The sequence below is a fragment of the Mastigoproctus giganteus genome, chromosome 13 (assembly GCF_048544385.1).
Source record: "Mastigoproctus giganteus isolate SK-2022 chromosome 13, ASM4854438v1, whole genome shotgun sequence".
Classification (NCBI taxonomy): Eukaryota; Metazoa; Arthropoda; class Arachnida; order Uropygi; family Thelyphonidae; genus Mastigoproctus; species Mastigoproctus giganteus.
The window spans coordinates 112,837,164-112,853,360 of record NC_143587.1 but is presented as its reverse complement, the minus strand read 5'-3'; the positions used below and the strand labels follow the sequence as shown (position 1 = coordinate 112,853,360).

The 16,197-nt window shown below is 38.0% G+C and overlaps 1 protein-coding gene across 1 annotated transcript in view; it reads left to right on the top strand.

Moving 5' to 3' along the window:
• The window catches only part of LOC150076370 (protein HID1), a 318,232-nt gene that overhangs the window by 202,538 nt on the left and 99,497 nt on the right, over positions 1–16,197 (top strand). The window contains exon 10 of the mRNA XM_090387033.1: positions 5,164–5,254. Coding sequence (XP_090243159.1) covers positions 5,164–5,254 — 91 coding nt within the window. The remainder of the gene's footprint in view (positions 1–5,163; positions 5,255–16,197) is intronic.

Genomic DNA, 16,197 nt, shown 5'->3' with positions numbered 1-16,197 from the left:
TCCTCTCTTGTGACTTGATTACAGACTAGCTTATATCTGCCATAGGGTTCTGTGTCACCTGATAATTTATATGCATCCGATGCATTTTTCTTCTCTGCCGCAAGTGTCATTAGTTCATTTGACAACCATTTAGGCCTAAACCTTGAACAATATTTCTTAATAGGTATGAAACGTTTAGTAGCTTCCGCAAATAAATCCTTGAATGCTTCCCACTTAGAATTTGTTGTAGGTAACAACATCAGTGGATCCCACTGTACAGAATTTAAAAACTGTCTGAGTCCACTGTTGTCACCTTTTTGGAAGCAAAAATCCTTTCCTTTACCCCTGATGGTAATTATATCTTTAAGTAAATCCCACATTAGCATTAGTAGAGGCATTTGATGCAAGAAAGCAAGCTTATGCAGCATCAGCCAAAAAAAAAAAAAAAAAAAAAACCCCACTTCCACTTCACCCCTTTGTTCGTTCAAAATACCTGTCCAGCTGAGCCTTAAACTTATTTAGACTATCAACCTCCATGACAAGGGATGGAAGGCTGTTCCACCAACCAACCACCCGCTGGCTAAAGGCAAATTTCTGCACGTCTATCTTACATCTGTCTTTCTTCAATTTGAATTTATGCCCTCTCAGGTGATTATTCTGAGCTAGAGGAAGAATCCCATCAGCATTGAGCATGCTCAAACCATTCAAGGCTTTATACACCTCTATCAGATCACCTCGCTGGTGCCTAGTCCCCAGACACTGTAATTTGCAAAACTTAAGCCTTTCTTCGTAAGAGCACCCCTTTGTTCCATTCACTAATCTTGTTGCCCTTCTCTGTACTCGTTCCAGCAGCTCTACATCCTTCTTGAAATGAGGTCTCCAGACCTGTATACAGTACTCTAGGTGTGGCCCGACCATTGCCTTATACAAGGGAATAATCACCTCCTTATCCCTGCTGGAAAAATTCCTATATATCATTGACAATACTCCATGAGCTACTCTTGCAGCCCGTCTGCACTGCTCAGAGAACTTCATATCTGCCTGCACAACCACCCCCCAAGTCCCTTTCATTCTCTACCACTGTCAGTGTGGTACTACACTGACAGTGGTAGAGAATGAAAGGGACTACACTGACAGTGGTAGTACCACACTGTCAGTGTGGTACTACCACTGTCAGTGTAGTACCACAGAGTTGATACGTTGCTCTGGGGTTGCTGTTTCCCATGTGTAGTACTTTACATTTGTCAATGTTAAACTTCATTTGCCACCTCTCAGCCCATCTGCTCAACCTTTCCAGATCCTGTTGCAGCAGCATAGTGTCAGTAGTGTCCTTGACAACCCTGCCAACCTTTGTATCGTCTGCAAATTTGGACATTAAGCTTGATATACCATCATCAATATCATTTATAAATACAGAAAACAATAATGGACCCAACACTGAGCCCTGAGGGACTCCACTAATAACATTAGTCCACGATGAGCAGTGTCCATTGATTACCACTCTCTGTCTTCTCCCCCTCAACCACCCCTTTATCCATAGCAGCAATTTGCCTCCAATGTCACACTGCTCCAATTTGTGTAGTAGTCTTCCATGTGCAACAGTATCAAAAGCCTTTCTAAGATCCAAGTATATAATATCAAAGTTATTCCCTGCATCCAGTTCTTTTGTGACTGCATCATAGTATCCAATCAAATTGGTCAGGCAAGACTTCCCCTTAACAAAACCATGCTGTGTCTGAGCTATAACTGAAGTCTTGTCTAAATGATCCTGCAGTGCATCTTTAACCAGTGCCTCCATTAATTTTCCTGGAACAGAAGTTAAGCTCACAGGTCTATAATTACTTGTGTCAGCCTTTGATCCTCCTTTGTGAATTGGGGTCACATTTGCACATTTCCAGTCTATGGGTACCTCCCCTGAGTCCAAGGAAGCTTTCATAATTATGGCTAATGGTTTGCTTACTTCCGTTGCTGCCTCCTTTATAGGATAGATCCCATCCACCCCGGGTGCCTTTCTTGTGTTTATCTTCAACAATTTCTCCTCCATTTTACTCCCAGTTATTTCAAGATTCTGTAGCTTACTGCTAGAGTTGAATACACCTCTGGCATTCCCCTCGCTGAATAATTCCTCATGTGTGAATGTCGATGCAAAATATTCATTTAGTTTGTTAGCTACCTGAGCAGGATCATCAACAGTTGACCCATCAATATCAAGTGGACCAATTAGGCTTCTGTGTCGTGTGTTAATTTGTAAGTATCCCATGCATTTTTCTTCTCTGCCATATGCCTCATTAATTCATCTGACATCCATTTTGGCCAAAACTTGAACAATATTTCTTAGTTGGTATGTAAAGCCTAGTAGCTTCCAAGATAAGTTCTTTGAATGCTTCCCATTTTGAATTTGCTGTTGGTAACATCATCAGTTGGTCCAACTGTATAGAATTTAAATACTGTCTCAGTCCATCGTAGGGCGCCTCCGTAGCCAGGTGGGAAGAAGCAGCAGTGCGTAGCACATGCTTCTTGATTAGACCGGGGTTCAAGGCCGTCACCACCAAATACGGAGGATGCGGAAAGGTCAGGGAATGACCACCGCATATTCCCGGAGCAATATGGCCTTAGTTGCTAATGCTCCTAAAAACCAAATAACAAACAAAAAATAACAGTCCATCGTAGTCACCTTTACTGAAGCAATAACCCTTCCCTTTACCCCTAATGGTAGTTACCTCTTTGAGTAAATCCCACTTCAGCACACTGTGATCACTGCCACCTAGTGGTTCATTTATCTGCAGATTCTTAATGCATGAAGAATCACTGCTGATAATCAAATCAAGAGTATTACTCCCTCTAGTTGCCTCCCGAACATGCTGATGTAGAAAACAATCATCCAATAAATCCACAAAAGCCCTGCTAGTGTGTGAGTGACCAGCCCCCAAATTCCAGTCAATATCTGGGAAATTAAAATCCCCCATTATAAGACTCTCTGATTTACTGGCCCACTCTATTTCCCTGTACAGTTTCTTATTATACTCATCAGAGTCATTAGGCCAATAGCACACTCCTACTCTCAATTTTGATCTCCCAATGCTTATGTCACACCAAACTGACTCAACACTGCACTGTCCAGCGATGTCGACTGGCTTCACTTCCTTGGTTTTTATGTGTTTCTTAACTAATAGCATAACCCCTCCCCCTTTCCTATCCTGTCTATCCTTTCTGTAGACGTTGTACTCCCCAAATTCCAGTTCTGCATCCCTTATATCTGTGTGACACCACGTCTCTGATATCCCAACAATATCTGCCTTTGATGTTTTGAGCAATACCTCAAATTCATCAAATTTATTTATTAAACTCCTAGCATTGGTATACACGCAAGTATACCTGCATCTGTTTGTATTCTTAGCTACCCTAACACAACCCATGTGTTTACTTGTACCGCAATGGCTCCCAGCAGTCTCTGAAATATCATGCATCTTGTTTTTCAGGCTTCTGCTCATTCTAATAGAAGCAGTGCAAGAATCTCTTTCACCTCTGCCAGTGGCTACTGTCAATCTATTGGTCTTTGTCTCCCCCCAATCACAGTGTACATCAGTACACTGTGATCACTGCCACCTAGTGGTTCCTTTATCTGCAAATTCTTAATACACGAATGATCGCTGCTGATAACCAGATCAAGAGTATTACCCACTCTGGTTGCCTCTCGAACATGCTGCTGCAGAAAACAATCATCAAATAAATCCACAAAAGTCTTACTAGTGTGCAAATGACCAACTCAAGTTCCAGTTAATATCTGGGAAGTTAAAATTCCCAATTATAAGACATTCTGATTTACTAGCCCACTCTATTTCTCCGTAGAATTGTTCATTGTACTCATTCGAGTCACTTGGCCTATAACACAGTCGTACTTTTATTTTTGCTTTCGCAGTGCTTATGTAACACAAAACTGACTCAACAGTGCACTCCTTTTGATTTTATGTTTTTCTTAACTAACAGCATAAGACAAGTGCTGCACCATAGGCTGAATGATGAACTAATGTCCAGAAACCAATATGATTCCAGTGCCGTAAGAATCACCATTGCATTGTATATCAAGGCCGGAAGAATCACCATTGCATTTTACCTCATGAGCGTGGTATAGCGATGTGTTTATTTACAAAGAAAAGTGAATATTATTGGTTAGACAACTGATAAGAAAGAGAAATAGAAGGACAGAGAGATAGCAATCATCACATGACACCTTCTGTCTACATCATCCTACATCACAAGTTGATCTGTGCAATATCATCCCTTGTCTTCTTTATACCACAATACTGTGAGGTGGTTTGACCACATTAATTAAATTAAAATTAAATAATCCGCACGACGCTGAAGCGCCGCTACCTAAACGGTGTCCTAGGCATTTGCCTGGATGCCTACCATACCATCACGGCACTGTGACTGACTGTAGCCTTTCTGTTACCCTGCACAAATGTTGTAAACCTGCATTGGTATTCTGCATCAACAAACTGTTTCTGATTGAAGGATCACTATTTTCTGGATGTTATTTGGCTATTGGACCAATCTCAATACACCTGAGACACAGCCATAAATGAAAGCCCCCACAGAAGTGTTTACAATTTCTGAGATACTCATACTGGTGTATCTGACACTGGATATAAAGTCACTTAAATCTTTTGTCTTGATTGTTCTTGCATAAACTGCACACAGACAGCATCCCTACATATCTGCCCACCTGCTTTGTATCACATGGTATGAATATGTGATGCTGTTGCCAAAGGGTGCTCCATTTCATGAAGAAGGTAGGTGTATTTAATAAAGTAGCCCTCACTGTAGTCTTACAAGAATTAAGTTTATATTAAAATTGTAGTTATTTCTTTTATTATAACCAATAGTGATGTACTCAGTGGGACATCGTGTATGTGCTATAAGTGATAGGAGAGGGAGAGAGAGAGAGAGAGAGAGAGAGATCAAAATTATATGAAATATTTTCTGTTTACTAATTGGTATCTTTCAGTTTGAAATTACTAATATATCAAACAAGAATCTTGCATTATCTGATTGTGCTCCAGTATAGGAAGTCATTTATTTGAAGTAATTTTAAAACTAAGATTTTCTTTTATCTTTTTAAACTACCATATTATAAAAATGATTATTTTTATTTAATTTAATTTAATTTTTTTTGTTTTTCAGAAATTTATGTTCTTTGTTCTAAAGAGTAGTGAAGTACTTGAAATTCTCGTTCCTATTTTGTATCACCTAAATGATGCAAGAGCTGACCAGTGTAAGTGTAAATACAATTTACTGAATGAAAAATTTTCTGTATTGTGCATAGTTACCATTTACAGCAGATTGTTATAGTAACCCATAAATTGAATTCCTGATACAGTCATGAAAATGTAAGAGAATGTTACGTTAGTGTCATCTATATCACAGGAATGGGCATGCCACTAATTGGATCTGGCACAAGTTCAGCTACTATCATATACAACTCTCTAATGTTTCCCAGCAGAAATAGTAGTAGTGTTGATGCAAGAAAGCAAGCTTATGTAGCATCCGAAAAAAAAACCAAAAAAAAAAACCAGTTCCTCCTTGAATTTATTTAAGCTATCAATTTTCACAATGACATATCAACAGATGAAAGTTTGTTCCAGCAATTAACCATCCACTGGCTAAAGGCAAATTTCTGCACATCTGTTCTACAACAGTCTTTCTTCAATTTGAATTTATGTCCTCTCAGGTTCATAATCTAAGCAAGAGGAAGAATCTCATCAGCATTGAGCCCGCTCAAACCATTCAAGGTCTTATACACCTTAATCAGATCACCCTGCAGGTGCCTAGTCTCCAGACGCTGCAATTTGCAGAACTTAAGCCTTTCTTGGTAAGAGGACACTTCATTCCCCTCACCAATCTTACTGCCCATCTCTGTACTCACTCAAGAAACTCTACATCCTTCCTAAAATGAGATCTCCAGACCTGTACTCAGTACTCAAGGTGTGATCTAACCATTGCCTTATACAAAGGAATAATCACCTCCTTTTCCCTACTAGCAAAATTCCTGTATATCATTGATAACACCCCATGATCTGCTCTGGCACCTGGCTGCAGTGCTCAGAGAACTTCATATCTGACTGCACAATTACCCACAGGTCTTTTTCATTCTCCACCTCCCGAGTGTAGTACCACGCAGTTGGTACATTTCTCTGGGGTTACTTCTACCCATATGCAGTTCTTTGAATTTGTCAATGTTAAACTTCAGTTGTTACTTCTCAGCATGTCTGCCCAACTTTTCTTGATCCTGTTGCTGTAGCACATTGCTATTATTGGCATTAACATCCCTGCCAACCTTTGTATCTCTGCAAACTTGGACATTAAGCCTGATATACCTTCGTCAGTATCATTGATAAATATACAAAACAACAATGGGCCCAACAATGAACCCTGGAGGACTCCATTAATAACATTAGTCCACAAAGAGCAGCATCAATTGATTACCACTCTCTGTCTTATCCCATTCAATCACCCTTTTATCCATTGTAGCAACTTGCCATTAATACCATACTGATTCATTTTGTACAGTAGTCTTCCATGTGCAACAGTATAAAAAGCTTTCCTAAAATCCAAGTACTGTAAGCACTGGTTATTAGAATCAGCCGCTGAATAGAATAAAATTTCGAAGAACTGATCCAAATCAATGAAAAATGTACTACACTTTCATCGTTTACTAGAATCACATTGTCGGTTATAAGGATCAATTTTGAATGCATCTGTGATATTTTTCTGAAGCACATTTCTGAAGGTCACAACCATAAAACAATTTGCAGTTTCCGATTTATTGGACCTTTTTGTTAGTGCAATAAACAGGTAGTAAACTCGATCTTATTCATTTGTGGTAATACTGATAGCTGGAATTCTGTGTCTTCATGTTATTATGGTGAAATGTGTTTCCCCTTCACTGAAATCTGCTCTTCATTTCTATATGTAAACTTCATCTCACTTGTGCGTGTCGTGTTAGTTCTAATCTGTGGTTTAAATTTTACTACCAAAAAAAAAAAATGTCAATGAACAGAAAGAGTGAATTTCAGTGTAAAAAAATAAGTTACGAATTATAGAAACGTACCATAAATTAAACTTAGGCAATATGTGTCAAAGGGAAGCAGAAGTAAAATTAGGAGTGCCTCAATCACCTTTATCAAAATTTTTAAAATCACGTCACATATTAAACACTAATGTTAGTGAAACCAGAAAAAGGAAGTGTGAAGGGAAATGCCAAACAGTAGATGAACCTCTGTTCGTTTGCTTCAAACAGGCCAGCTCATTTAATGCGCCAATCAATCGTAGCATTCTTTTTCAAAAAAGCTAATGATTTTGCTGAAAAGCTACACAAAGAGTTTAAGGCGACAGATGGATGGCTGACAAGGTGATTCTTGCGCTACTTCTATTAGAATAAACAGCGGCCTGGAGCAAGGGATGCTGGGGGTTTCAGGGACTGATGGCAGTCATCGTGAAACAGGTGGGTATATGGGATGTATTAGGGTAACTAAGAATAAGAATAGGTGCATGTATACCAATGCTAGAAGTATAGTAAATAAATTTCACGAATTTGAAGTGTTGGTCAAGACATCAAAGGCAGGTATTGTTGGGATATCAGAGACGTGGTGTCACACAGATATTAGGAAGGCAGAATTTGAATTTGGGGAGTACAATGAGTACAGAAAGGATAGACAGGATAGGAAGGGAGGAGGTGTTATGCTGTTAATTAATAAAAATGTTAAATCAAAAGAAGTGCATCCAGTTGATATAGATGAACAGTGAACTGTTGAGTCAGTTTGGTGTGACATAAGCACTGCAAAAACAAAAATAAGAGCAGGAGTGTGTTATAGGTATAATGACACGAATGAGTACAGTGAACAATTGTACAGGGAAATAGAGTGGGCTAGCAAATCAGAATGTCTTATAATGGGGGATTTTAACTTCCCAGATATTGACTGGAACTTGTGGATTGGTCACTCTCACACTAGTAAGACTTTGTGGATTTATTGGATGTTTGTTTTCTGCAGCAGCATGTTCGAGAGGCAACCAGAGAGGGTAATACTCTTGATCTGGTTATCAGCAGTGATCATTCTTGTATTAAGAATTTGCAGATAAAGGAACCACTAGGTAGCTGTGATCACAGTATACTGATGTAGGATTTACTTACAGATAAGTATAAATCCCATCAGGTGTAAAGGAAGGGTTTTTGCTTCTGTAAAGGTGACTACAGTGGTCTCAGACAGATTTTAAATTCTATATAGTGGGACCAACTGATGATGTTACCAACAGCAAATTCTAAGTGGGAAGCATTCAAGGAATTAATTGTGGAAGCTACTAAAAGTTTCATACCTATTAAGAAATATTGTTCAAGGTTTAGGCCTAAATGGTTGTCAAATGAACGAATGAGACTCGTGGCAGAGAAGAAAAATGCATGGGTTGCATATAAATTATCAGACGCCACAGAAGCCAATGGCAGATATAAGCTAGTCTGTAATCAAGTCACAAAGGAGGTTAGGCAGGCGAAGGCAGATTACGAGAAATCTTTGGCAAAGGATGCAAAGAAAAACAGCAAGGATTTCTTTACTTATATAAACTCTAAAAGGAAGGGGATGAATCTTATTGGTCCACTTGATATCGATAGTTCGACTGATGATGATCCTGCTCTGATAGCAAACAAACTGAATGAGTATTTTGCATCTACAATTCACACATGAGTAGTTATTAAGGTTTGAAAATGCCAGAAGGTTATCAAATTGTAGCAGGATGCTTAATGATTTTGTAATAACTGAGAACAAAGTGGAGGAGAAATTGTTGAAGTTAAACATAAGAAAGGCACCTGGGGTGGATGGGATCTATCCAGTTATATTAAAGGAGGCGGCAAAGGAAGTAAGCAAACCCTTAGCCATAATTATGAGAGCATCCTTGGATTCAGAGGAGGTCCCCACAGACTGGAGATGTGCAAATGTATCCCCAATTCACAAAGGGGGATCGAAGAGTGACAAGAGTAATTACAGACCAGGTAGTTTAACTTCTGTTCTGGGTAAAATAATGGAGTCACTGGTTAAAGATGCATTGCAAAATCATCTAAACAAGACTGTAGCAATAATTCAGACACAGCATGGGTTTGTTGAGGGAGTCTTGTCTGACAAATTTGATTGGATATTATGATGTGGTTACAAAGGAACTGGATGCAAAAAATAATTTTGATATCATATACTTGAATTTCAATAAAGCTTTCGACACTGTTGTGCATGGAAGACTACTGTACAAATTGGAGCAGAATGGTATTAAGAGTAAGTTGCTACAATGGATGAAAGAATGGTTGTGTGGGAGAAGACAGAGGATGGTAATCAATGGGTACTGCTCTTCTTGGATTAATGTTATTAGTGTAGTCCCACAGGGTTCGGTGTTGGGGTCACTGTTGTTTTGTATATTTATCAATGCTTAGTGCCAGGCTTAGTGTCGACACTAAGCCTTATTTATCAGGCTTAGTGTCGAAGTTTGCAGATGATACAAAGGTTGGCAGGGTTAGTAATGGCAGTGTGCTACTGCAACAGGATCTAGAAAATTTGGGCAGATGGGCTGAGAAGTGGCAACTGAAGTTTAACATTGACAAATGCAAAGTACTGCATATGGATAGAAGTAACCCCAGAAGAACGTGCCAACTATGTGGTACTACACTTAGGGTGATAGAAAATGAAAAAGACCTGGGAGTAATTGTGCAGTCAGATATGAAGTTTTCTGAGCAATGTACATAGGTCATGGGGTTTTGTCAATGTTATACAGGAATTTTGCTAGTAGGGAAAAGGAGGCGATTGTCCCTCTGTATAAGGCAATGGTCAGGCCACACCTTGAGTACTGCATCCTGGTCTGGAGGCCTCATTTTAGGAAGGATGTAGATTTGCTTCAGCGTGTCCAGAGAAGGGCAACAAGATTGGTGAGGGGAGTGAAGGGATCCTCTTGCCAAGAGAGGCTTAAGCTCTGCAAATTTCAGCGGCTGGAGACTAGGCACCTGTGAGGTGATATGATTGAGGTGTATAAGGCCTTGAATGGGTTGAGCATGCTGAATTCTGATTGGATTCTTCCACTTATTCAGATTACGAATTTATGCCCCCTTATGCAACTAAGGGGGCATAAATTCAAATTGAGGAAGGACAGATGTAGAATAGATATGCAGAAATTTGCCTTTAGCCAAGCGGGTGGTTAATTTCTGGAACAAACTTCTATCTGTCGTGGAAGTTGATAGGTTAAATAAATTTAAGGAGGAACTGGACAAACATTTAGAGGGAATTGTTTTGTTAAAAAAAATTATTTTTTTTTTTTGGCTGTTGCTGCATCAGCCATACACTTGCTTTCTTGCATCACATGCCACTACTACTACTAGTACAAGATGGAAGAAGAGGTATGTATTGTTTACAAAAACTTCAAAGAGAAAATAGAATTTCAATCATTACACCTGATTGAAAACCTCTTGGCAAACTGTGTTAAGCCCCTATAATCCTGAAGACATTTTTAATACAGATGAAACATGGTTGTACTACAGGGCTACTCCAGGCCACTGTATGATTTTTAAAAATTCCTCTGCATCTGCAGGAAAAAAGATCAAAGACAGGATTACTGTTCTTTTAACATGCAACATGACGAGAACAGTCAAGATGAAGCCATTAGTTATCAGCAAGAGTAAATTGCCTAGATGTTTTAAAGGAGTAAAACTGCTGCCTGTTGAATATGCCAATAATACCAATGCTTGGATGACAGCTTCTTTATTTGAAGATTATCTTCGTAAATGGGATTTGAAATTGGATAAGAAAAACAAAAAAAAAAAAAAAAATTCATTGGTTTTGGACAACTGTCCAACTCATTCAAAGATGACTTTTAAAAACATTGAATTAGTTTTTCTACCTTCATATGCCACATCACTGATACAACCTCTCGAATAGGGAATAATAAAAACCTTTAAGACCTTTTATAGATCGTATATGAGGCAAAGAATCATACAGTCTATAGATGAAGGTTTGGGAACATCATCTGATATCACAAAGCAGATAACTGTTCTAGATGCACTTCATATGACACTGAGTGCCTGGAATGAAGTTTCCGAAACATGTACAGGCTGGCCTCAATTAACGCGATTAATTAGTCCCGCGGGCGCATTGCGCAAAACGGAAACACATTAATCAAATATAATAGTCAATAGGAAAAATTATAAATGGTCCTCGACCTTCAGGAGTGTCCATAAAGAATTTTAAAAATACCTTTTAAATAACCTTTTTACTGTATACCATGTAAAAGATAATGAAAATAATTATGGAATTAAATGTTTATTACATAAAACAGCAGTTCCCAAACTGTGCGCCGCAGAATATTTTAAATTTTTGAGGGAAACACAGCAATACTCAACATCTGTTGGACACCGTGCGAACTACTAGCTCAAGGTAGTTCACAGTTTCAACATTTCTTATTGAGTTGTTTGGACCTAACTACTAAACAGAACTGCTAGGTATTTCTTTTGGTCTGGGTGCACTGTTAAAAAATTACTGAGACACTAAGGGCGCTGTGAACCGAAAAAGTTTGGGAACCTCTGACATAACGGTAAAAGAATCAGATGAAATATTTTGTATCGCATAGAACCTCAAACAAAAGGTTTGATGTTCTCTGCAATATTTATTTCGCCAGGGCCCAGAGAAGATTGTTGTCGGCTATCGGAAATTGATTGATGAAAAGAGAAAGTCAACACTGTTCAAATATTTCCGCAACAGTAATTTCTTCATTGTATATTTTATGTCAGAGGTTCCCAAACTTTTTCGGTTCACGGCGCCCTCAGTGTCTCAGTAATTTTTTCACAGTGCACCCAGACCAAAAGAAATACCTAACAGTTCCGTTTAGTAGTTAGGTCCAAACAACTTAATAAGAAATGCTGAAACTGTGAACTACCTCGAGCTAGTAGTTCGCGCGGTGTCCGACAGATGTCGAGTATCGCTGTGTTTCCCTCTAAAATTTAAAATATTCCGCGGCGCACAGTTTAAGAACCGCTGTTTTATGCAATAAACATTTAATTCCATAATTATTTTCATTATCTTTTACATTATATACAGTTAAAAAGTTATTTAAAAGGTATTTTTAAAATTCTTTATGGACATTCCAGAAGGTTAAGGACCAATTATAATTTTTCCTATTGGTTATGATATTCGATTAATGCGTTTCTGTTTTGTGCGATTCACTCGCGGGACGAATTAATCACATTAATCGAGGCCCGCCTGTACTCCTCTGTTTCACCCATTTTGGCCCAAAAAAACATTCCCGTTTTTATCCTACTTACCAATGCTCAAAAGCTGATATTCAGCTTTTTGAGAGTCAGATGTTGGCAGCTATGAATATACAGGTTTGACTATAAAGTAACGAGACTGATTTCTTACATATACGAATGAGTATTGTTCCTCATAGTAGTTGCCTTGGAAAGCTTTATATTTATTCCAGTGATTCTGCTGTAATTTTTTTGTCTTATCCTTCAGATTCAGGTTGAAGAGAGAAATCAGAAATTTTCATGCTTTATTTTATTTATTTTCTTGCCTTTTCTAATTGTGTATAGAATGAACATTCATCATCTTTCAGAATCACTAAAAGTAATGATGCATCTGAGAATTTGTGTGAGGATAAGTGGTGCAGATGACACATAATTTAAAAGAAGAATCTTACTATTTTTAGTTTAACATACCATTACAGCAAAATGTGAGGAGTATTTCAAGTTTCTGGTCTATTATAAAAGAATGATTCAGTTTTGAAATGGATCTACTTTTATTTATCATTATCTCTAAGAGTTAGACACTTGATGCAAAATTTCTTTCTTTTTTTTTTATAGTATCCCTATGTAGAATTATTTTCTCCCCTAACCATTCCTTGATCAGGAAATAATGTGCAAAAAACAGGTAATAATCCAAAGAGTGTAGTAATCTGTGCAGGCAGTAATCCATATCAGCTGAATAGAGTGGGTGTGACAACAATTCATAACCTAAATTGTTGATTGTCTTCCTAGTTACCTGAGATTTGTGACTGGAAGCATCGCCAATGGAAGAGGAGGATCCCTCTGTACAGCTTACCCATGATGTTTGGGCTTAAAGGTCAGAAAGAATAATATTCACCTATAATGGATTTACCCTTCTGAAGGTAATCAGTGAATATTATTCCTTCTTTGTTTCAAATCTTGGTATAATATGTTGATCAAGGAAATTGGTAGTGAGGCATCAGCATTAGTTGATGCCTCACTACCAATTTCATAAACCAAAATTAGGTTTATGAAATATGCTTTGAATTGAATGGTATTAAAGTAAAAATTGCAACTAACACATCCACATATCTGAATGCATTAAAGGAAATATCATTATGTGTTAAGTCAATTTTCATAATGTTGTGAAAAAAATTTGCAATTTCTAAGGAAATATGAGAGCCTATTGTTATAACTTGTTTTTAAAAAGACATTGTTACCATCCAGGGTGTAATTGTTAAGATTATACAGGTTGATGTAATTATTCTGTGTTTGTTTTTATGTTAATATGGTTTGTGCATCCACCAGCTTTTCCTAGAAGATTCCAGAAATCAAATGTCATTTCTTCCTTTCAGTTTTTTTCCAAATTATATAAAATGTTGGAGTTTTATTGGAGGTTTCAAATTGTAGAAAGCCATATCATATAAAAAAATATCATATAAAAAAAACTGTTTCAGTTTTGAAATGTAGGTTATTAGTTCTTTGCTATTAACAGACTCTCAGTACAGATTTCTTATAAAACAGAAGGAAGTCTGCTGCCATACTCTGTTAAGCGTTCCACATTGTGACATAACCTAAAGCAGGTATATAATTTGCATATTTATGTTGGGTTTCTTTTAATAAAGATTTATCTTAATCTTTTAATCCATTGGCAGTCATGTGGAATCAAATTGGACCCTAAACTTTATAACACTCACCCTCCACCACCATTCAAAAAATATCCAGTCACATGGACCTTTTATCTACATTTTAGGTATACATGCAGATTTAGTTTCCAGCAATAAATATTTTTTACATTTGATCATTAACGGAGGAAACGTTCAAGAGGAGTAAAACACCTATTTAAAACAAGCACTTCTGGTGCTTGCCTTAATAGGTTTTCTGCTCCTTAATTGGTATTAGCTACATAGTAGGCTTTTACTGCACCACAAAAAAAAATAATAAAAAAAAAGTAATAATGAGAAAATAAAAAATGAGCCACCTGTCTGTTTTCCTTATTACATAGGTAATTACTTTTCATGTATAACTATAGGTATCCAGTTGAGCTTTGAATTTCCCCAGCTTTTTGGGCTCTCAGCTTCAAATTCCTACAGAGGTGAATTATTCCAGCAGTTAATAACTTGCTGGCTGAAAGAAAACTTCAACTTCCTACAATCCAGTCTAACCTTTTTCTCTGTAATTTGAATATATGACCTTAAATTTTGGAATTATTTATAACAGTGAAAATTTCACCTTCATTCATTTTACTATTTCCTCTCGGAACAGACCTTGCGTAGGTCCCCCTCTCTCCACTGTAGTTCACATATTCAAAGTCTTTTCTCATATTGGCCTCTTTTTGCAGATCTCACTTTGGGTAACCCAGGGTTGGGTTACACATCTTTGGACCCTTTCAAGAAGCTCAATGTCATTTTTTAGGTGTGATCTCCATACTTGGACACAGGGTCCCAAGAGTGGTCTTACAATTACTTTATACAGTGGGATTTACCTATCTGCAATCAAATGTATGATAAATCATTGTAAGTCATTCTTTTTGGGTGCCTATACTGACCAGAAAACTTTGTCTGCCAATAATTCCCAATTTACCTTTTGCCTTTAATGTTTTTGATTCACATTCCAACCAAGTGTATAAGTTATTTTGCAGTTTTTTAATTTTTATTATTATTTTTTTTTCTGCATTATATATGCTATTTTTTGGACCATCTTTTGAACTTATCCTAGTTATCCTATTGATCATCAATAACTCTCCCAGTCTTTACATAATCTGTGAATTTTGGCATCACACCCTGTATTCTTTCATAAATGTCAGAAAATCAGAGACTCAGAAAGATAATCAGAAACAACAGTGATCCCAGAACCAATCATTGGAGGATCCCACTTCTGACAGTCCAATCTGAGCAGTTATCATTAACATATTCCTCTGTCTTTTGCCCTGCAACCACCCAGTGATCCCAAATGTAACAGCTTGTATAGTAACCTCTTGTGCTGGATTGAGTTAAAAGCATTACTAAAATCCAAATAAACAATGCTGAAATTATTTTCTGCATTCAACTTATGAATGACTCTTGCAAAATTTCTAACCAGTTTGGTTAAGAATTTTTCCCAAAACCAGAATTCCATTTCTATCTAAATGATCATGTATTGTACTCTGAATCACCGCCCCAATGATTTTCCCTATCACTGAAGTTAGACCAACTGGTCAGTAGTTATCTGCTTAGTGAAGTGGATAACTACCTACATAAAGCCACCTTTATGTGTTGATGATACATTGGCACTTCTCCAATTCAAGGGAATCTCTCCTGATTCTGTTGATCATAATTAACCTTAATGGGTTAATGCATATTCTTGCATTAACCCATTAAGGCATATTCCTCAAAATTTCTGGGTATATGCCATAACCTTGAGCTTATGGCATATACCCAAAAATTTTGGTCCTTGAGGCTGTTGCAGACATTCTCTCAGATATGCCAGATAAGCTGTTCTTGCTACCTGGGAGTCTAAAACGCTGATGGAACTGATGTTTGGGTGACACTAAAGTCAGGTGACCCAATTTCGGCAAAGTCCGGACGGTGGGTGACAGCCAAATCCTCTACTTGCACCTTCACAATGGTGGGACTTTTAGTAAACCTGGGTATAACCCCCATGCCCAAGCACACTGTGGGTGACCAGTCAGGTGTGAATCAACATAAGCAGGGGTCGAGGTGTGGTGCTCGCACCACATGTAGGAATGCCACCCCCTCTGTGTTACCAGGCAATACTGAGTAGTAGATGACTCTCATCAAGGGGGCCTCTGTAGCCAGGTGGGCCGGAGCAGCAGTGCGTAGCACATGCTTCTTGATTAGATTGGGGTTCGAGCCCGTGACCACCGGATGTGGGAAGGTCAGGAAATGACCACCACATGTCCCCGGTGCAATATGGCCTTAGTTGTTAATGCT